At 31.7% G+C, this 24,753-nt stretch overlaps 2 protein-coding genes across 2 annotated transcripts; both read right to left on the bottom strand.

Annotated features, from left to right (window-relative positions):
- Positions 1-4,560: 4,560 nt before the first annotated feature.
- OCT59_016384 (uncharacterized protein) lies at positions 4,561-5,231 on the bottom strand (the record flags this gene model as incomplete). Its single annotated transcript, XM_066132437.1, has 2 exons — positions 4,561-4,981; positions 5,050-5,231. The coding sequence occupies 2 exons, from the start codon at positions 5,229-5,231 to the stop codon at positions 4,561-4,563; spliced, it is 603 nt and encodes a 200-aa protein (XP_066003419.1).
- Positions 5,232-22,841: 17,610 nt separating this feature from the next.
- On the bottom strand, positions 22,842-24,347 carry OCT59_016385 (uncharacterized protein; the record flags this gene model as incomplete). The annotated part of the gene is made up of 6 exons (XM_025313341.2): positions 22,842-23,039; positions 23,116-23,331; positions 23,407-23,670; positions 23,746-24,008; positions 24,089-24,132; positions 24,238-24,347. The coding sequence occupies 6 exons, from the start codon at positions 24,345-24,347 to the stop codon at positions 22,842-22,844; spliced, it is 1,095 nt and encodes a 364-aa protein (XP_025187516.2).
- Positions 24,348-24,753: the final 406 nt, after the last annotated feature.

Here is a 24,753-nt window from a genome sequence, read left to right on the forward strand (position 1 = left end):
AAAGGAATCAACTGAGGTAAGGCCCCTCTATAGCCAACAGATGTATAGAGCAAAATAAAATGTAAAAAAATACTGCAGCTAAAAATGCGCTATATTCTATTTAGAAAAATAACTATAACTAGGAATTAGACTAAATTAATTGTCATAATAAAGTTAAAATCTCTGCTAAAACCTCACTATTACCTGGGAATTTCTTTGCCTTCTTCTGAGAGTTTGGGAACTTCAACTGGTTATCATCTTTAGCAGCTTTGGTTGAGGATTTCTTATCCTTCTTCTTAGGCTTATTATGATCCAAACTTTGTCCAGAAACACCAGACTTCTTATTCAGAAAAACTTGATGAGTATCTAAGGCCTTGAGTGTGGCCTTCCAATTCTTGAAATAGCCTACAAGTTTCCTCTTTCCTTTGCTTGTTTGTATAATTTTAAATGCACTAGCACCACATGACAGTGTTGGCAAGATGGCTTTTCTCCTGTTAAATCTTCATAAACTTTGTAAACATGCATTGATAAATTTAGAATCACTTCCATTTGTAAAAATTCTACAAAATGTTACAACTAAATAAAAAAAAAAATCAATTTATGTTATACAATGATTATCTTCATCATAAGCATTAAACTCAAATTCATTCATTTCTCCAAATACACGTTTATAGGACATACAGTCAAACCTTTATATAACGATATGTCGGGACATATATAAAATTTTTAGAAAATATCGTTATATCAAAGTTATACCGATATTTATATGTCCTCACATATAGTGGGAAAATAAAATTTTATCGGTATATCAAGTTTTTAATAGTATATCGGTATATCAAATATCGGTATATCGAGGTTAGACTGTATCTACCATAAAATATTTAAATTTTGACATATGAATAGCTTGTAATTTAATCATACATAAAATAATAACATTTTCACTATCTGTAAATACTAAAAAATAATTATAATTGTATTATTATCTTTAAAATAAATTTATTAAACTTTTTTTATTAATACTTACTAATTCTTTGAATATAATCACATAAATTTGCTTCATTTTAATTAAAAGCATGAACCACTCCCATAATTCCCTGTCCATGTGGATGTAATAATCTCTGTTCTTTCATTACAATATTACGAAATTTATCTCATTGAAGCATGAATATCTGATAAAACAACTTCTCCAAAAACTGCTTTTATTTTTATTAATGGACCTTTTTTGAAAATCAAAAGTTATTAAAAATAAAATAAAATAAAATAAAGAAAAAAATCAACAATTTATACCTGAAATTAATTTTCGTGGAGTAGTATCACTTACAGCAGATTGAAAAATTGTAAAACCACTCTATGATTTTCAATTTGAAAATTTGATATTTTGAATTTTTCAAGAATTAGTAAAAAAGCAAGTTTAAATACCTATTTTGGTAATAACTTTAACTCCTTAAAATTAATATAGATTTTAAAGTAATTTATTTATATTGAATCATATGATATATTTCTATTTTTATTTAAGGAGTTGAATAAACAGGTTTTTAACTTGATTTTTTACTGGTTTTTGAAAAATTCAAAATACAGTGACACCTCTCTAACACCTCTCTAAGTGCACCCTCCTTGGAACCATAGTAAAAAAATAGTAGAATGTGCACTTAGAGAGGGTGTGCATTTATAGAGAGTAAAATATTAAGAGCTCTTATAAGTTGGGACCAGGCCCACCGTGCACTTAAAGAGAATTTATATAGTGCATGCACTTATAGAGGGTGCACTTATAGAGGTGTCACTGTATCAAATTTTCAAATTAAAAAATCATAGGATGGTCTTACAATTTTGCAATCTGCTGTAAAAGATCATTTGAATTTTTAATTAAATTTTTTACATTTTCTTGTAAGTATTCGATGAGGAAGAAGTGGTAAATGTGAGTGAGTATTTTTTACAACTATGACTATTTATAGACATGATTTTAAATCTAATGGTTCATATTTATAAAATATAACATTACATCCAATTTTTACAAGTGGTAATAGTTCAATTTTTCCATCATTAACGTGAGGGATTGCTATATAAAAATAAAAAAATTACTATTTAAAAAAAATTAAACATTAATTTGTTAATCATATAAATAATTACTTACGACTCTCTTTTAGGTGGTGTTAAAAGTGACCTGATGGAAAACATAGCTGTTAGTGATATAATAAATGATAGGATAGTAACTAGACCTGACCCTTAAATATTTACTGTGGATGCTATTACTATTAGCATAAAAATATAGGAATTAGAGTAGTTGGACTGCAACATAGTAAATTAGTACACATTTTAACAAGGTTATTAGCATATTCAAAATCCTATCGTTAAAATCACTACTTACATACCTTAAAGGTGGTGTCCTGTTCTGGTCACTCTATGATACCATTACAAGTACTAAGAGCTTTACTGCAAGGGTTTAAGATGCTAGATAATCATCATAAATGGTAAAGTCCTTCTTTCCTTTTATGGTTGACAGGTAGCAGCCAATATAAATGTTATCAACTATAGTAGTTAAAGGGTTCTTTAGGACCTGGCCTTCTAATATAGGTTATAACCATAAAGGTATATTTCTGAACAGAATGGATAGTTCAGAAGTTCAACTCCCTATTGTATTCCTTTAAAGGATGATTCTGTATTAAGCTAAGCATCTTACTATCCAAGAGGTTACTACAAAATATACTACTTGGAAATTACAACTGTATTATCAATGCTAAGTAGTCACAGGTTATAGTGGCCTTTAAGTGAGACTTAATACCTAAGATAGTGATATAAAAGGGTTTAGTTAAATATTTGGGTTATTTGACAAAAGTCTTCTGTGATTATAGTTTAGTGTGAGGTTAAAATATATATGAAGTAAGTAGCCTTACAAGTAGCCTGATGTGAGATATCCTTTATGTGTGATAAATATAGCTGTTGGTGATATACTACTGATAGTTCATAGATCATTTGTAGAATGATAGAATAAAACTGGACCTGATCCTTAATTAGGATTGATTGGAAAAGGATCATAAACAATATATAAAAAAATTTATATATATAATTTTTTTTTTATTTTATTTATTATAGATGCGATCTTGTCTTAATATAATTACGCCTACTTACATATACTAAACTTATAAAAATAAGAAAAACATAATACATATAAGAACCAGGCATTATGAAAAAGACTACTCCTCTAAAAGAAAAAGTCAACCTGTCACCTAGATGCTTATATCACTATCAAAGACAATGATACAACTAATTATTTTAGGTGACTGTCAAGATCTACCTAAAAATTTGCCTAGTGACCACCCCAATAGAATGCTAAATCATTCTATTTGTTCCAATTAGTCTCACTCTGTTCTATTGTACAGTGGCCTACAAAAAGTCAGTGAGTACCCGTAAAATATAATAATCATTACACAAATATACTCCAATGTAAAGTTTTTTTTTTATTAATTGACTCACCTTTTGTATTATAAGTTAAGTTGATTACCAAGTTGAATTATGCTTACTCTGAAAATTACATGAATTTCTGATTAAAATTAATTGTTATATTTTGAAATTTATTAAAATATTTAGATATTTTAATGGAAATCTATGGTAATAATTTAGCATTAAAATATTTGCTTTAAAACACTTAATTTTTTTTTAATAAAATTATTTGTCATAATTTACAGCATAATGATCACGAAGTATCATCAACATTAACAAAATAATTAGCAAGTTACACACGTTTGGCAAAGATATTTGGCATCTATTAATTATTTGTAAATTGTTAAATAAAGAATAAATCATGATCTTATATTATGATTATAATAAAAAAGTTAGAAACAAATAGTCAAAATTTCCAACATTCATACAAAAAAAATTTGGCTAAATTTAATGCACTAGTTTTGCTAAATTCCGGTAAATAATCTGGTAGTGATCTACAAATGATCGGCAAATGCCAGTAAAAATGTTGTAACTTGCTGATCATTGCGTTAATACTGATGATAGATACTTCATATAATGTTATAAATTATGGAAAATAATTTATTTAAAAAATAAAATATGATCAAATAAGTTAGTTTATCGTTGTATTAATACTAAAAGATTTCTATTAAAAATCTAATTTTTTTCCAATAAATTTTAAATACAAAAATCAATTTTAATTAGAAGTTCGTGTAATTTTCAGAGTAGGTGTAATTCAACTTGGTGATCAACTTTACTTATAATACAAAAGGTGGGTCAATTAATAAAAAAAAAACTTTACATTGGAGCATATTTGCATAATGATTATTGTATTTTACAGGTACTCACTGACTTTTTGTAGGCCACTGTACCTTCAATATCTTTATTAATACGAAGAAAAAAGTTTTCTTCTGTATTATTAGGCCGTAAACTCAAGTATTTTCTAATGTCATGACATGCTCCATATGTTTCTGGTTCATCTGGTGGAATAATATGAACAGGTTATTGATTAGAATTTGTTTGGTGATAATATTCTCCCTGGTGAGTTTTATCATGAATTGTCACAATGTTATATCCTCCATCATCACATTTTTTAAAATGGCTAGCCATAATACTATGATATGATCACCCTCTACGTGCCATACAACATCCTACCCATAAAAAGACTCTCCTTAATAATCCATCTGGTAAATTACTTGATATATCAGGATGTTCGAAGATTTTTACCATTTCTTCATCAGTAAGAGGATCAGCTCCATTATATTCACCATTATTGATTTCTTCCAATTCTATCATTCTTGTATGTAATGTATCACGCACTATTCTAAATTCAAAATCCTCATGTATATTGAATGGTTCTCTATCTTTAAACATTTCTTGATAAAACCGATTTATAGCATATATACCATTATACAGTAAGTTTACTTTGTATTCCTTTTTGTCTTTTATTTGAATAACTATAATGAATTCACATAACAACATTGCAATGGCCTTTTTGTCATAAAGGGTCATTAAATCTATGTTTGGTTGAGTATCATTTACAAAGCTTTCAAATCTAGAAACTCATAAACGTGTATTTTTGTTAGTATTTTTTGGTTTGCGGAAGAGACATACTATTGTAAAGTTTCTATACAAAGACGATCAAATGTTTCTTTATTAGACGATTTTGATAATGATTTGTGTATTTCAGAAAGTTGATTATTTTCTAAATGATTCAATCTTCCTTTTAATTCATTTATAGTGACAGTATCATTACTTGAATTTAATAATTCAGAGGCTTTTTTGAAACTAGACATTTTATTTTGAAATTTAAAAAGGAGAGAAAAAAAAATGTAAAAATGATTACAAATAGGGTATTTATATTTATTGATATTACACAATAAACTAAAATAGTCTAAAATAGTCTAAACTATATAAATGGCAGGGGATAAATTAATTATCTCCTGGCTAATTGGAATAGTAAAATTTTACTTAGAATCAGAACATGATCGGCCTTCAGCCGATCATTTATCCAATCCTAGTAAAATTTTACTTATTCCTAATTAGCCAGGAGATAAGTAATACATATCTGTTTATCCGTATTTATCTAATCTGTGACTAAAGGAACGGATATAGATAAATTATTACAGATATCCGAATATTCTATTGTTATTCATAATACAAATAATATCCGTAAAATTTGTTAAATCTGTTAGACAGATATATGATGAAATATAAAATAATTGTTCATGTAACTCAACTAAAATGTTTAATTCTTTATTATTTATAAATAACAAAACGAAAAATACAAAATTATATTCAACAAAATAAGAAACAATTACAGATTATGAAATATTAATCTTGAATTATTAAAAATATATTGTCATTTTTTAGAAAAATTCCGCCTGCTAAATTACAATTTTTTTAAGAAAAAGCAAGTGCTCAAATGTAGAATTTGATAATTGGGTTCGCTTTACTGTCATCAAATTACTTGCATTGCTGAATAATCTCTCACTAGGTGTTGATGTAACAGGAATACATAAATATACTTTTGCGAGAATTGATAATATTGGAAATCTTTTCTCATTTATTTTTCACCACTCCAGAGGGCAATAAACCCCCAAAAAATACATACAGATGTCATAAATGATTGGCAAGATTTTGGCCTAAAATAAGCAACTTTTCAAGGACTAGAATTATGATAATGCTGGCCAGTATCAAAATGAACAATAAAATTTAGGCTGGCACTATCTAAAAAAGGCAAGATTTTCATAAAAATTTTGGTTCTTTTTAAGCAAACTCAAATGTGACCTTTTTAACTCCTTTTTATGTATTTTTTAAGGTTCTAAAACAATCATTAAACCGAATTTGTGAAATAGCTAAATAATCTGCTATTTCGTCTGATTCTTTAGTATTTTGCATAAATATACAGTCAACTCTCTTTATAGTCACACATTTGAGACAGTCCATATTTGGTGATTATAAAGAGATGTGACTATATAAAAAATTTCTTATATTTGTATATCATAATTCCGGCCAAAAATTAACATAATTTTAGCCAGAATTATACTTAAAACTTTATTGTATCATAACTTCGCCAATATTAATCGTAGAGAAATGATCTTACCGCCATTCGATTCGTCTTGATGAGACAATTCTAATGGTATAAAATATGTCGAAATCCAATCACTAGATTAATTTCCGAAATTTTAAAAAATATTAATGGTTTTTGTGTAATAACTCTGTTAATATTAATCATAGAAAGATGATCTTACTACCATTCGATTCGTCTTGATGAGACGAATCTAATGGTATAAGATATATCGAAATCCAATCACTAGATCAATTTCTGAAATTAAAAAATATTAAATGGTTTTTAAGTAATAACTCCGTCAATATTGATTACAGAGAGATGAGCTTACCACCATTCGATTTGTCTCGATGAGGCGATTCCAACGAGCTATAAATCGTCTTTTACAATCACTAGGTACCGAGAAATCTAGCAAAATGTTAAATGGCGCAGTAAACGTAAATCAAGAAATATTATAATGCTGATGTTTAACATTTTGTTGAATAACTCGTCAGCCAGTGATCAGAAAAGGATAAAACTCAGATGCCTGCTACTTCCTGTCCGAGTGGTCACTACAAAGTATACAACTTGGGGTAAACAACTGTACTATTGGTGCTAGGTAATCGCAGGCTGTAGTGGCCTTTGAGTGAGACTTAGTACCTAAAATGGTGGTATGAAAGGGTACTAGATGGTTGATGTTACCTGTCGAAAGTCCTCCATGAAAGTAGATGCTCTCTAAAGGTCGTTAAATAAATTGAGTATCAGTATCATGCAATGGGTATAGGATGAGTAGGCGGCGTGTACCTAGCTTCAGATCAGCCTATAATGGCCCGATGGGGGATGTCTTCTATAGTGGTGCTGTTACCTTAGGAATTAAGTACTCGGTATAATGGTTGCCCATTGAAGATGATAAAACACAGACCCGAGATTAGTCTCATAAGAGGCAATGGGTGGTCTGGCCGTAAACACTAGCAAAAGGAAAAGGATAAAACTAAAACTAACTCTCTCCTGTTGCCTTCACGACAATATTGCGACAAAAAAAATAAAAAAAATTTTTCGAAGTATTTTTATTATTTACTTTGTGTTATTACTAACTATTACATATTTTAGTTCTCCCTTCTACTTTTAGCTATGACTAACAGACGAAATAATAAAGCTTCTGGTACTTCTGCTCCAAAACGTCCTGCACAGAGTCCTCCTTCTGGCAACGTTCAAGGTCAAGGTTCTTCTGCTTCTACTCCTGATCCTACTTCGCAACCTACGACCGATAACTCTGCAAAACGCACACGGGTTTCTTCTGAACCCGTTATGGACCAAGACAATATTTTGACTCCTCCTGCTCCTCAGGATAATGCTTCAACTTCTTCTCCCCCTCCCGTTGATACCAACGCGTCCCCTTCGGCTCCTGACTCTGGTACTTCCCTTGATGACTCCCAACATGCCCCCTCTAACTCTGTGGACAAAGGAAAATCTGTAGGAATTTTGTCTCCTGAACCCGACCACGCTGCATCTCCCGACGCGTCTACCGTTGCTATACAATCTTCTCCCCTTCACTTTTATGCTGCAGCTGCGCCCTTTACTATCGAAGGATTTTGGACCCACTTCAAAACCAATCGCAAAGCTTGTGACGCGACTGACAGAGAATTCTCTTCCTTTTCCTCTTATGGTAGTAAAGCTACCACTCAAAGGATCAGGCGACACTAAAATTATTGTTGTCTACTTTCGTTCCAAACCTGATATGGAAAAAGCTATCGCTGCGCCTATCTCCTCCCTGCATGATCTACAGTTTCACGAACATGACTCATCTGCTAAAAAGGTAGATGAACAGCTTCATACTCTGGTAGTTACCGACATCCCTCTCTTTGTCACTGATGCACAATTAAGGGCACTTTCTCCCGTTATGGTATTGCTACCCACTGCCGTACGCGTCTTTTGAAACTTTATCACACTGCATATATAGTTTTCAACTCTGCCACTGCCATGGAACAATTTGAAAACACGTGGGCTGTTCTTTGTACTGGACACTATTTACGCGTCTGCCTTGCTTTTCATTCATCTGATCAACGCGCTATCAGATGAGCTCACGTTGCACTTCTTGCCGGCCTTCCTCAAGGTTCTGTTGCCGCTGACCTTTCTGAAATTGCCAAAGAAGTTTCTGCTAAGAGCGTCAACATCCCTTTCTCCTACAACTCTTACAACCCTAAACCTTATGCCTATGTACACTTTTCCTTTGCTGCTACTAAAGAATCGGCTATGGGGATTACTTGTGCTCTCAAATCTATTGGCCTTACTCTTGGCATGAACCTACTGAAGTCTCCTCTTTTTGCCATCGTTGTGGTCGCCCCAGTTGTAATCTGGATAGATGTGCTTCATTACGTGCTCCTCAACGTTTCTCTCGTCCGTGGTCTAGCAATGATAAATTGCGTGAATTATATAATAAACACTTACCTCCCTCTCATCCCGCTAAACACCATAATCGTTTTGCGCGTCCTGATAATTCCCGGCAACGATCTTATGCTGATGCTGCTGGTAGAAGAGCTCCCTCCCGATCCCAGTTCTGCCCCAGATCTTCCCATTCGCGCTCTCAACATAATAATCATCGTCGTTCTCATCGTCCTTCTCAATCTGATTTGGATTATGACGTGGCTGCAATGGATATCCCACCTTTAATGGATTGGCAATATATTACTAAACAAATCACTATCATACTCGAAGAAATTACTCACCTCACCACAGAATTTGCCCAACTTCAAAATCGAGTTAAATGGCTAGAAGACCAATATTCTTCCCTTCCTATTTCAAGGTCCCAGCAACCTCAAGCTTCTCCTGCCCCCGAAATTGAATCTATGAACCAAGGATGGGATAATATTGAACCCTCTGATCCTAGACATCTTAGTGACAACCTCATGGATTTTAGTTCTCCTGTTTCACTATCGAATGGTCCAAATTTCACTGCTCATTCACATATTCCTCTCCCTCCCCGTATGAATTTTATTCCTGGCCCTGCCACATCACCACAAGATCGCCTTTCCTCCCTTACTGCTACAGTCACTGAACTCACTAAAACAGTACAACAAGGCATGGCTCAACAAAAACAATTTTTGGCTGCTCGCGATAACGCGAACTCCCAATAATTCTTAACTACCAATTATTTCCCTTTACTACTTACCCTTTTATCATAGTGTAGTAATGATGGACAACAAAAAACATAATTTTCTTTTCACCCTTCTCCCCTTATTAAATTTGGTCAAATTAATGTTAATGGCTTATGTTCCCCAGTTAGACAACAACATCTGCTTAATTTTTTTCTTCATTCTTCTTTTGGTGCTTTATCTATTAATGATACCCGCCTTTCCCCTTCAAATGCTAAATTTATTTTTAAAAATGAACATTTCCAGGTCCTATTGGGCCTGTTCAGTTTCTTCTCGTCCTCATGACGGTGTTGGTATTTTATTACGTAATCCTCTTTATAAATATGTTCAAACAATTGATCCTTGGAATGGTCGTCTTCTTAAATTAGATTTATTTTTTCATCAAACGAAATTTCTATTATCTCTATATATTATCCCCCTTCTGGTTCTATTCATCAGTCTATATGTGCTGATCTTATTGCCAAACTTCTTTCTTGGCTTGATCATGCTCGTGCTAATAATTATTTTGTAATTATCCTTGGCGACTTTAATATTGATGAAGTCGCACATTCCAACTATTCATCCAATCACTTCAAGCTTCTTCGTTTACTTTCTTCTCGGTTTTTTACTGACCATCAAGCTCATTCCTCTGTAAATGGTCCTGATCCCACCTTTTTCCATGATAATGGATCTTCTAGACTGGATTATATCTGGTCTTCACCTGGTTTTCCTGCCCCTGGTCTTTTTTCGCAAGTGATTGCTTGCCCTCATCTCCTCGATCGTGCGTCCTTTTACGGATCACAAAGTTCTTACAACTGTTTTTGACTTTAGTTCCTGTCTGGCTATTTTGGCTAAGTCTCGTCTTAAACAGAAAAAAGAAATGCGTACTATCTTCTCTTATGCCTCTACTTCAGTTGAACAATGGAATAATTTTACCGCTGAAGTGGATGATTCTCTTGGAGTGTATTTAAATAGACAATATAACTTTCGTCTCGATTTCTCTTCTCTTTCTCTTGATCGTATGTGGCATGCCTTGAAAGCTGCCATACTTAGTGCTGCAATTGAAACATTACCTTTCCAAAAAGTCTCCAACACACACCGACATTCATACTCTCCTGAATTAACCAAACTTATTGCTATTAACAAGTTTTTTGATCGATTTTTATATCGCCTTACAACTCGTCGTCCTATTCGGCCTACTCAGATTTCTCAAATGATGGCTGTTTTACCTTCCCATCTTGAAAATCTTGTGTCCTTACTTCCTGATTATTCAGTTCCTACCTATTCTGCAACTCCTGTATCTGAATTTAAACTATTTTTACGCTCACAGAAGAATTTAGTCTCTGCCTTTTTATCCACTAAATTCGCCCAACATTTTACGGACTCTGTGGAATACTATACTGCATTACGTGATGAACACTTTTTAAACTCGCTTGGCACATTCATAGACTCTGCCCTATCAGTTGAAAAATGTTCGATTGTTCTTGACCGCGTCTTGGTTGTCTTGGACTCTACTCCTACTCTCTTAACGGACCCTTCGGATATTAAGCAAGCTGCTATTACTCATTTTCAATCAATTGTTTCTCCTCCGTTGGTCCGATATTCTTCTATCGCTTCATTCCCCGCTCAATGGCAACAAGCTTACACCCCTCTTTCTGGTGTATCCGCTTCACTATATGATCCTGTTTTGGCACCTATTTTTCTACAAGAATGGTCTGATGTAATTTCCTCCATGCCAAATAACAAAGCTTCTGGCCCTTCAAAAATTTCTTATGAAATGATAAAACATCTGTCCAGAGAAGCCTTAGATTTCTCTCTTTTACTTGCCAATACTTGCCTTTCTCGCGGCGATATTCCTGCTGATTGGCATGAAGCCTTGGTCTATCCTATTCCCAAACCCCATGACTTTGATGCTCAACTCAAGAACACTCGACCTATTACTCTTTTGGAAACGGTTTGAAAATGCGTAGTTAAGGTCGTCACTAATCGTCTTTCCAACATCCTTGCTGATAGTAAAGTTTTTCAAGGAGGTAACTTTGCGGGTTTACCTGGTAGTTCTACTGATGTCCCTATCAAAATGCTTGATGCGATTATCCATCAGCATAAACATGACTCTTCTGATGATCAGGAATTATGGATCGTTTCTCAAGATATCTCTAAGGCTTTTGATTCTATGGATTTGAATATGCTTAAATTAGCTTTAGTTAGATTACATATTCCTGCACTTTTAGAGCAATTTATTTTGAATCTTTTTACATGACGCAATAACAAAATTATAACTTGTCATGGCGATACAGCTGCTTATCGAGTACGTGTTGGTATCGATCAAGGAGAAATTATTTTCCCCTTACTTTGGGTTATTTACTTGGACCCTTTACTTACTGTTTTAAATCGAGATGCACGAGATCCTTTTGTCTTGAAATCTTCAGCTCTTTTAGAATATTCTCCTCTTGAATTTGAACAACACTCTTTGCCAATTTCATATTTGACTTTCATGGATGATTCTACACTTGTAGCTTTTTCGAAAACTGGAATTGAAGATCGCCTCTCTATAACTGCTGAATTTTATACTTTAAATAATGTTCAAGCTAATTCAGCTAAATATGTTCTTCTTTCATCTTCTTCCCCTTCTTTGAGGATTGTTTTTGATCTTTCACCTTCTTTTTTAGTTTCCAATTTGTTTCTTTCTTTTTCCTCTTTGTCTTTGAATACTTCATTCCGTTTTTTAGGAGTTTGGTTTTCTTCATCCACCTCTTCCCAATTTGTGCTTAAACAAGCGCGCTCTATGGTTAAAGATATGGCTGCTCTCCTTGGTCCAAAAAAATTATTGGCGCAACATGTGGCCTATCTCTACAATGCTATCCTCCTCCCGAGATTGGAATTTCGACTTCAAACCACTCTCTTCTCTGAAAATACTGTTCAGTCAATTGTTACACTCATGTTTTCAGTTATAAGAAGGAAAGCTGGTCTTGCCGCTACTACTCCATTAGCTTTACTCTTCTTGAAACTTCCTTTCTCTATTCAAAATGCTTTTTACCGATTTCTCTCTTCTCACGTAGCTTCTTGGCAAAAAATTTTCACTCATCCAGATTTTAAAGAGTTTGCCAGCTATGCTATTTCATATCTTCAAGGCTTTTTGAGCGCGGAGAGTTGCCCAACTACCATCAACCTAGAGCCGTGGTCACACATTGTTTCTTTACAGACACATACTTTGTTTAATGCTCTTTTGTTTTCTTCACAACTTAATATCACGTGGTCTCTTTCTTTCCGACCTCTGAGGCGTAATCTACAACCGGCCTTGCCATTCCGATCAGTATTACCGCATTCTATTTTTCAATCAAGTTGGAAACTTTGGAAAAACTTGAATATATTTATGCTTGCTCAGTTGGTTTCTCCCTGTGGACGTTATCTTATGAATTGGCCTGATCTTCGGTACCTTGGTATCGTTGGTCGTAAAGGACGAATACCTACTTGGTTTAATTTTATTAAAAATAATTTTCTTTCTTCTTCTTCTTCCTTATTGCTTTTGTCTTCGTATTTTATTAATTCTTCTTTTACTTTAGCTTCTCCTTGTTTATTAGATCATACTGTTAAAGATTATCATTTTTATCCTCAATGGGCTATTAATTTTATTCCGCTACTCAAACTTTATCTGTTGGCCGTGTGTGTATCACTTACAAGAAACAAAACTCTGCTATTATGTCTCATTGGCTTCCGGTATCTAATTTGGCCGATGAACGATCCTATAATCCTTGCCCTGGTTGTTCTTTTAACATACCTGCTTTGTCCAAGAAATCCGCTATTAAACAGCGTTGCAATAGCGAGAAATGTTTTTTCAATGTCAATTTATCTGACACGGTGGGATATCCTACCAGAAATGCTAAAGTGTTTGCGAGTTATCTTCCTATAACTCTGTCTACTTCATGGAGTTATACTACTTCTTTGGCTCTTATACATTTTGCCGACTTGTCCTCGCCTGCTTCTCATGCCCTTTCTTCTCCTATTACAACAATGATGGAAGATGATGTTTTACCTCTTTCTGTGCATAAATTGTACACCGATGGTTCATTCTTTCCTGCTAAGTATTCTTTTTCTCCTTCTATGGCTTCTGCTTGGCTTGCTCTTGATGATGATGGATTTATACTTGACTCTTCATCTTTGTGCCTCCCTGCATGCTTTCCTTCAGCTTTGCGTTCTGAGATCTATGCAGTTGTATCAGGACTAAACGCTCTTTCCCATGGCTCTTCAATTACAATTTATACTGATTGTAGTCAACTTATCTCGTTATGGGCACATTTCGTTAATGTCCCTTTCTCACCGAAGTTGCTTCGTGAACCCAATCATCTTCTTTGGCTTTCTATTCGACAACTTATTATAAATCGTAACCTTAAAGTCGATTTGAGTAAAGTCCCTGTTCATGGCGACGATATTTATAATTTACAAGCGGATTCTCTGGCAAAAGATGCTCATTCATCTTTACAACCTAGTACCTTCCCACCTTTGGCGTTTTGCCATGCTCCATGTCTTTTGACTTTCAATTCTTTGCCTATTGACATGAATGTTCGTCATTTTTTACGCTCTATAGCAGATGCTCGTGCTCTTTTATCTTTCTGTTCAATGGCACGTTTTACTGCTCTTGGTTCTTCTTCACTTTTCGACTGGGCTGGTATATATTTTTGCCTTTCACAAATTAAAGGTTTTGATTCGCATAAAAATGGTCATCCTAAATTTTGGATCTTCCGTATCAAACTTCTTTTGGATATGCTGCCTACCTTATCTACTCTTTAACAACGCAAACTTATTTATACTCTCCGGATTGGCTTTGTCCACTATGCAACTCTGCTCCTGAAGATTTGAACCATCTTTGGACTTGTCCCTATATCCTCCCGGATCTCAATCCATGCTTTACACATCGTTCTGAAGTTGTTAAATTCAGAGATTCCTGTTTATATTTGTTTTTGTCCCTGAAGCCTTTGGATGTTACTTTCCAAACTGGATTCTCTGCTTTGGATTGTTGGAACTGTGAAACTCCTTCTCTATCCTGTCTTTGGCTTACCAGAGAACTGTTACCTGCGCATTTGATGACATTTTTGGCACAATATTTTCCTCTTTCTGTTGTATATAAAACTATCTCTCCTCTTCTTAATGACTTCCAAGTTGAATTATATGGTGAAATTTGGCTATGTCGGAATGTTCTTTTCCATGCTTGGGAAGAGTCACAGGGTATCTCAATTGCTTCTAAATTACATGGCCCATCTTCAAGTTCTCCTCTCGTTACTACTTCTCCGCAAAAACACAACTCTCCTTTGGTGACAGTTTCTCAGGATTCCTGGATTTCTTGGATATCCTCTTCTATAATTCGGGACGGATCATAGATCTCGCACTTGGATTTTCTGCGCCGCTTAACAGTTCAACCTCTTAGGATTTCTTTCTGGTAACGGACTGGATTTTTGGATGTTGGATAGTTGACTCACACTGGCCTTCGGGTAAAGTTGGGGTATGCGATTCTGTAATAGTTTAGTTTTTCTTTGCTTTAATTTATTTTAGTTTAGATTTCTTTACTTGTATGAGTCGTGAAGCTACTCTTTTTATTTTTTATTAGTTTATTTTCTTATTTTTGTAATATTGTTTGACTATGCTTTCGAAGTTTAAAATATAAATAAAAGATAAGTCATAAGACTGTTTGCACAGGAAAAGGATAAAACTAGGGTTGGTCACCCTATCTCGGTGGTTAGTCACTGAGACCCTCATTAAGCCTGAGTATGGTGAGGTCGCAGGTTCGATTCCCATAACCACGGAAATAAAAAGAATTTTACTGCGGACGCTACAACCAATAGCGTGAAGGTACAGGGATTAGTGTAGTTAAGACTGCATCATAGTGAATTAGTGTGTACGGTTAGGCCGCACATTTCAACTAAGGGTCATGGTGTCCTTCTAACATTCCCTATGAGGCCATTGGTATGTGCGCAGTCCTGTTCTTGAGGTCACTACTATACCTTGGAGGGACTTCCTATCCAGGTAGTCACTCCACGATACCACTTGGGATCAGTAATGGCTAGATGGTCGTCCTAGATGGTAAAGCTGAGGGTGCAATGTCTTAGTGGTAGTTTGACCTTCTGTTAGGTCTTAGACCAACCAAGGTGTTCATGCACAGAACAGGTAGCATGGTTATGGGGTTCAATTCCTTACTCCTTGGGTCCTGGTTGGTGATCCCTGTCGGTTGATACCCACCATAAGGGGTGATCCTGGACAGATGCCTGCTACTTCCTGTCTGAGTGGTCACTACAAAGTATACCACTTAGGGTAAACAACTGTACTATCGGTGCTGGGTAATCGCAGGCTGTAGTGGCCTTTGAGTGAGACTTAGTACCTAAAATGGTGGTATGGAAGGGTACTAGATGGTTGATGTTACCTGTCGAAAGTCTTCCATGAAAGTAGATGCTCTCTAAAGGTCGTAAAATAAATTGAGTATCAGTATCATGCAATGGGTATAGGATGAGTAGGCGGCGTGTACCTAGCTTCAGATCAGCCTAAAAATGGCCCGATGGGGGATGTCTTCTATAGTGGTACTGTTACCTGAGGAATTAAGTACTCGGTATAATGGTTGCCCATTGAAGATGATAGGACATAGACCCGAGATTAGTCTCATAAAAGGCAATGGGTGGTCTGGCCGTAAACACTAGCAAAGGAAAAGAATAAAACTACCACCATTCGATTCGTCTCAGTGAGACGATTCTAACAAGCTATGATACATCTTTGTATGATTATTAGATGCCAAGTTATTTAATATATTCTTTATATAACTGTGATTATAAACGGTTCTTTTTAATATAAGATTTTTAAGGATAGGTGTGATAGTGACTATAGATAGATTGTGACTATATAAGATAGATTTTAATAATAAAGTGTTTTGAACATTCAACTGGTGTGACTATATAGTAGAATGTGACTATAACGGGAGTGACTATAGAGAGAGTTGACTGTACTTATCAAAAGTAAGTTGTCATATATCTGATCATTATTTTTATTATTGTAATCATCATCTTCCTAATCAATATAATTTTCATAAATAGACCTAAGTTTTTTTTGTGTCTGAACTTTCAAACGATTAGAAGATAATCATAATTCTTTGCATCTTGGATCCAGTAATATGCCTATCATTGTACAATCGTTTGGTATGTTCCAATAATGATTTATAGCTTTATACAAAGCATTTTTGACTTTTTTTTCTAGATCTTTACAATCTTATGATGTTTCAATATAAATTTTCTTCTCTTTGGATGACTAGTATTAATTTCATCTTCTGAAGAATCAACATACTCAACATCTTCATCAAACACTGTATCTAAAATAGTTAAGATAATATTAACTGATTCTTTAGTTAAAGGATATATGTCTCATTTGATAATTTGTAAAGCTTGATGCATAAAACTAATAGTAGTGTAAATACTACCACCTAAAAGATCAGTAGCTTCTGCAAACTTTTTAATAATATTTGTTAATTTTTTTAATGCCTCCTACTCTTCATCAACTAAATTAATTTCTTTTAATCTTTTACCATTCTTTCATGCTTGTAGATTGATTAGGGGCGTGCCAGAAATTACGTGATTTAGTGGGTGGGTGGGGGGTCAGGTCCTGCAATCAGGTGTCACAATATACCTTTTATGGGGGTCGTCTAAAGTGGAGTCAAATCACGTGATTCGATATAATATGAGTGAACTAATTTTTTTATGAATCAAGTTTAACATAAACTTGAAAATCATAAAATAAGTGTATCTTAGCCTGCTCTACGAGTTTACTTAAGATTAAAAGGTAGATTTTGAATACTGGTTTTCACTTTATATATTAGCAAAAGCTTTTTTGCTGATCATATCCAAAGATGGATAGACAAAAATGAAAAGTCAAATAAATCAAAAACGGCATTCAAAACTCATTTTGTCATTCTAAGTAAACTTGCAGAGCAGGCCAAAATACACTTAGTATATATGTTTAAAAGGTCGTATATATATATTGCGAAAAATTTTATTTAGAAAATAAATTTTTTTTGAAGTCACGTGATTTGACTCCGCTTTAGACGTCCCCCTTTTATGGTAATAGTATATCTTTTATAGTAAATAATATATAATTTGTTTATTAAGAAGCTTTTTTGCAATTATCTCACCATCTAAAAGTCCAATTTTAATGAATTGTTTTTTGTTTTATAAAGTATAAAGAGAGCTATAAAATAAAAAAAAGTTTATGCAAATTGAATTATTGGATAGTAAAATAATTGTATTATAATATATATATAATACTATATAGTAATTTATTTATTAAGAAGCTTTTTTGCAATTAACTTACTATGTAGCAGTTCAATTTTAATGAATTTATTTTTGTTTTGTAAAGCATAAAAAGGTCTACAAAATAAAAAAAAAGTTTATGCAAATTGGATTATTGGATAGTGAAATAATTGTATTATAATATATATATAATATATGATAATTTATTTATTAACAAGTTTTTTTGCAATTATTTCACCATCTAGCAGTTTAATGAATTTTTTTTATTTTATAAAGCATAAATAGGGCTACAAAACAAAAAAAGTTTATGCAAATTGGATTATTAGATAGCAAATTACAGTCAGACCCCCATATAGTCACCTAATTGGTTCCCATAAAATCAGTGATTGTATAGGGGTGTGTTTATATACAGGTACTATATCTTAATTTTGGCCGAAATTAGTAAATTATAATTTATAAAATTATGTAATCACTACGGATATTTCCTTTTTTGGTGATAGCCGTTCCACAAAATTTTTTTTGCCGATTTTGTGTTGGAATGTCGTGTAACATTAATTCTTAAAAAGGAAAGAAAAAATTATATGTTTCGTAATTCTGGGCAAAATTGCTTTTTGGCCGAAATTATGATGTGATTAATAGAGGTCTAATCACTAATAGAAATGATATAGTATCCGTTTGGTATTATGCGGTGATAGTGATTATAGTCAAATTGTAATTATAGAGGGGTAATTTGATAGTATTTAAAACCGTTTCTCAAAATCGAGTTCTTATAAAGAGGTGTGACTGTATAGGGTGTGACTGTATGGGGGTCTGACTGTAATTGTATTATAATATATATATTAATATAATATATTATACTGTATGTATTTTTTTAGCCAATCAGAATTCAATCACATGGTGGGTAGGAGGGTCAGGTTTCTAATTGAGCATAATCACGTGATTTCTGGCACGCCCCTTAGAATCAACACTGAGTGAACTTGCCATTATGTCAATAAGATTTTGAATTTTTAATAATCTTATCCAAGTCAGATAAAAAAAATTCCACCTGGTTGGTATGTCTAAAATTATTCACAAATAACTATCATTTTCCTCCAAATTCTATAAGAAAAAAGAAAAAATATAACTGTTTAATTAGACAATTTTACAGGATAATATAAAATCATAAAAAAAACTCAATTTTTATCTCTGTTTGTAAATGCCGTTCTTTTTTTTTGAATTTCTATTAGCTTTTCCGTTTGTTTTATATATGAAACTGAAATTGGTTAATTTTGACCTCCAAAATGGTTGAAATGGTCAAAATGATTTCGACTTGAGCCCCTCCAAAAGTCGAAATGGTCAAAATTACGTCATAGTCATATGATTTTATAGTAAACAATAATATTAAAATTCAAAGTTAACGAACTTCGCATCCAGTGATTCGATTTTTATGATCTTTACACTTACACAGTTGGATTCAGCTTATTGAGAGGATTTCAATGATATGTATTTCATATCTATAGCATTAATATTGACGGAGATATTCACGTTTAAAATTTGGTATTAACTATTAAATAGTCTTATAATTTTTATAGTAAACAATAATTTTAAAATTCAAAGTTAACGATCTCCGCATCCAGTGATTCGATTTTTATGATCTTTACGCAGTTGGATTCAACTCATAGAGAGGATTCCAATGATATGTAATTTCATATCTGTAGCATCAATATTGACGGAGTTATTCACGTTTAAAATTTTATATTAAATTATAATTATAAAAATCACATGACTATGATGTAATTTTGACCATTTCGACTTTAATTTTGACTTTTGACCTTCCCAAGTCAAAATATTTCTATTTTTGGGCTTTAATTTCGACTTTATGTATAGTTTAACATAAGTCTTTTAGCCCTTGCTACTAAGACTTCTGCTGGTATAAGTTCTTTACCCATTACCAATTGCAACATATATGCTGTACAAGGCAATCTTATAATATCTTCCATTAATTAACCAATAAGGACCATATTGGAGCCATTATCCATTGTAATAGTAAGAATTTTTCCATCAAGTTTCCACTCATGTATAATTCAATTAAGCAATTCAACAATATTATTTGCAGTGTACGGGTAAGGTAAATATTGGATTGCAAGTGTCATTTCACATAATTGAAATGAATCATTTATAAATAAACACGTTACTCCCAAATAGCACTTTGATTCTTGGCTGTCCATAAATCCATAGTTAAAGAATATGAAATTACTTCTTTTTCCATTTTACTGATTAAAACTTTTTTTGTTTGATTATACCCTTTAGCTAAAAGTTTCTTGCATCGTTTTTCACTTGGGAATTGATAATTAGGATCAAATTCATAAATAAATTCAGTAAAACCAATATTATCACGAATACTAATAGGTCTTTGATCTTTTACTAAAATTCCTATAAATTTTTGATCACAGCGGTTTTTAATAGCTGGATTAGTTTGAAGCATATAAGTCAGTTGGTTCCCTTTCTTATTATTTTCCATTTCTTGTGTTTTTCTTTTATAAGTTTCTTCTGTTATACCATGTTTACAAGCCAAATGCACAATGAAATTTCCTGTTGAACTATCAGTTTCCAGCACTTCAATCAAACATTTAACAATTTTCTTATACAGCGGTATTAGAACAAATTGATCAAAGTAAAATCATATCCAACTGTTTCTGGATGGCAGTGCATTTGGAATTAAAGAAAGTTCAATATTTTTTAGATTAATTTTGAGTGGTTTGTCATCAGACTCATTATTAGGGTCTTCATTTATAATTATTGAAGCATTTTTATTATTAAACGCAGTCTTTTTGCTTTTTTTATTAGGCTGTAAGTTTTTTTACTTTCAGCTTTTTGTTTATTATCTCTTAAGATGTTTTGTGAATTTTCTGCTTTCTCTTCTGAAATACCAGCCTCATCAAATATAATATTATTGAGATTTCATTAATATATGTCATGTTTTAATACCTGATATGAAAAAAAAAATAAAGAAAAAACGCGTATCATTAAGTAACGTGACTAATAATTTAATTTTAAGGAGACATCACACAGATAATAAAAAGCCACAAGTCACAAGATTATAAGTACAGTAGATTATTTGTTATTGTCATATGATATACAAATTTATCCAAAAATATCTGAAAATATCCATAAAATCTGTAAAATTTATCTGTAGCTGAAAATTATCATCTGGATATTTGTATATCTTATAAGTATCCGGATGGGTTATTCACAGATCTAACCACTACAATTATTAAAATAATCTTCTACAGTAAGACGGATTATACTGATAAATCTATTCAGATGATAATTCAAATTGTTAGTTCAAAAGGAATTTTACAAAAAGGTTCAAAAGAAGATTCAGAAGATAACTCTAAAGAAGATTTAGAAAGTAACTCTAAAGAAAAGTTAATAGATGATTTAAAAGACGTTTCAAAAGAAAAATCATCTATATTTGTTTAACAACTGGTGAAAAAAATTCATTTGTCTTATATATATTTTTATTATAATCATTAAAATTCTCCATATTGTTTATATTGTTTGAAGAAAATTATAAAAACAAAAAAAGAAAAATGGTATTCTAAGGCTTAAAGTTTGTTTATACATTATGTAAATTAAGGTAAAATTCACTAAAAATGAATTTCACTATAAAATTTTAAAAATTCAATGTAACACATATAAATCAAAGTTAAATTCACCATTAAATTATCAATTTTAGTAAAAATTTATATGAATTAAAGTAAAATTCACCAGTGGTGAATTAATTTTAAATTAACCACTGGTAAATATAAAATTAATCCTTTTTTAAAAATTAATATAAATTTTTTAATAAAATTTACTATTATATTTAAATTTCTCTTAAAGTAGTTATTTTCAAATAGATATATATAATGGTTATACTTATAGTTTCAGGATTTGTATTTTATATAATTCCATACTAAATAAAGTAAAAAATAAATTATAAAACATATCCTTGTATATTTTTAAACTTAATAAGAAGAAAGAAATTAATAATTAATTAGATATCATTTTAGTTGGTTTTCTCTAAATATCTTTACAAAGATTTCTATAAAAAATTTTTTATGATACAGATATTATGAGATAAAGTTATAACATGTGAAAATATTGAAAACATTTCAATGGATTTATGAATTATGAAATATTACTTGTCATCTTTTACATTAAAAATGATTAATAACATATTGCCTCTTTTACCTTTTTGTAAGAAGAACCAGTATAATCTTTTATCATTAATATAAATTTAAAAACTCCCGTTCGTTGAGAAATATTAATACAATTTTTACACGCAGATTTAAATAAGAAAAAAAATTTATATTTATAAAAATACGAGCAAAAGTTATTTACTTAAACGCGTTTAATTATATCGTTCAATAACTGTAAACAATCAAAATCAAAATCAGGATTTTAAAATTAATTAAAAATTACACAAACTCTTTATTTATAATTTCGGTAAAAAACGAGGTCTTTTTTAAATAATTAATAACACAAAATATATGATAGATAACATTAATAATAATAAATCTCTATGCACGATATTACGCAATTAGACTTGTTTAAAGTTTGCAAATAAGAATTATGACTGCATGCAATGATCGCATAAACTCAGGATAATTTTATTATGACAATGATCTCTTTTTCGAAGTTTGTTTCTATGATACATAATTTATCAATATTTTTTTTGCATAAATCGGTTTACAAACAATGGAACCTATAATTTTCCTTTTGAAACTATGTATTTAATCGGTTGTATTACAAATGAAAAACGTGGGGGTATAATCTAAAATTAAATAGGCAAAATACTGTCGATCTGTGTTTCTATTATTATACCGGTTTGAACTAAAAATAGATTGAGCTAAATTTAGCTTATCAATGTTACTAACTATTATTCTATTATTAATCGGAATCAAGCTTTTTTAATTGTCAAATTTATGATCTACGAGGACGTTTGTTATTATTAGTATTTTTTTCTCGGACAATATTAAGAGGTTTAGAAGTGATCCCCCGCATTTGAAGTTTTCCGCGTTTTCCGGTAGTAATTGGAGTCGTGGGAGAAGTTAAATCAAGTTCTTGTTCAATTATTATAGATCGATCTTCGAAAGCCCTTAAATCAGAAGTAAATAACACCTAAAATTTTTTTTTTAAAAAAAAAGTGTTCAATAAACAAAGCAATTTATAAAAATAACATATAAACAAAATTTACAGAATGAGCCCATCCGCTGTATTCTCCAAAAATCTTTCGAAAATGATCGCCAACAGCTTCATAATTACGAGATGTCAATGAATTCGATTTTCCTTTTGTTTTTACGCTAAATCCATATTTCCTTTGAGCGATTTGCCAAACATGTGTATCAACTGGTATAGCATTATGTTTGTTTAATGACATTAAACATACACAATCAGCAACCTTAGGTCCAACCTAATAATATTAAAATTTGCGTTAATAATTATGGGAAAAAAGCATTAGTCTGATAAAGGAATTATTTGTCCTTACACCGGATAGTTTCAAAAGAGCGGCATGCGCTTCCTTGTAATCCAAATTTCGTAAGTTATATAGCCAAATATTACCATCTGGAAAATTCTCACAAATATATTTAGCAGTTTGTACGATATATCTTGCACGATATCCAAATCCAAGTTTTCTCAATTCATCTTCAACATTCGGTGATGTAAGTTTTTCTAATGTAGGAAAATCAAAATAGTCTTCTCCATTCAATGTATATACTTTATCACCATATTGACGACACAATTTTTCAACCTGATTTTTTAAAAAAAAAATTAAGTGGAAAAAAAATAAATTCAAAAGTAAAATTTGACATTATATTGAAGTTACCATCTGAGTAATTCGGTTGATGTTATTATTAGTCGAACAAATAAAACAAAATAAATTTTCGATTGGATCTTGTCGTAGTATCCTAATACCTTTGAATTTTTGAGCTATTTTTGCAAAATGCTTATCTGCTTTACTCCATTTAGTATAACATTCGCTTAAGCTAACGGTATTTAATTGGAAATAATCTATCAAGAATTCATGTAATTTATCCAACTCGTGGAAAGAGGAAACGTCGCAATACGTTCGGTATTCAATATCCGAAGCTACGCGTGATAAATGAACAAACTCAGTTTGATTAATTCTATCTTATATTATTTAATCAATTATAAAAAAAGTTAAATACGTGTTTGTTTTAAAGTGATAAGCCTTCCTTTGAAAGCACATGACCTTTTTTTTAAAAAAAAAGAAATATATATATATTATAATATAAATCTTTATTTAATAAATATATATTGCTGTAAAACTTTAAAATATATTTGTATCTTATTATACCATTCATTTTTTCCGGAAACTTTCCACCTAAACGACTGACCACATTTTAAAGTTTTATCTAATCTTAATTCTTCAGCAGAAACTTTTAGAGTACGCCAAACAGTTGACATTATAATATATTATTTACGGATATTCGGTTTTAAATTTGTTTATATTGAATTCAGTAAACGCGCATAAAGAAAGCTAAAGAAACAATGCACGCGAATGAATTTCAGTTTGATAATAATTATAAATAGTAGTAGTTTAATCAAATTCAAAAAGTAAATCTATGATAAATCTATTAATAAAAATTTAAATTAAACTTTTATTGGCTAGTTAGTCGATGAATAATATTCATTGATTTTCTATTTTTAAATTTGATATGTCCTATCAAAACTTTTAAGGTACTCTGTACTTGATATCTAAAGTTAGAGTTGTTGATCTCATGCATATTGGGGGCTAACACGTTTTTTGATACATTTTATTTTTAGAAAATACCACTTATGGAATTTTAATATAGTACAGCCACGTCCCAAC

Source organism: Rhizophagus irregularis, chromosome 24 (assembly GCF_026210795.1).
Source record: "Rhizophagus irregularis chromosome 24, complete sequence".
Taxonomy (NCBI): domain Eukaryota; kingdom Fungi; phylum Glomeromycota; class Glomeromycetes; order Glomerales; family Glomeraceae; genus Rhizophagus; species Rhizophagus irregularis.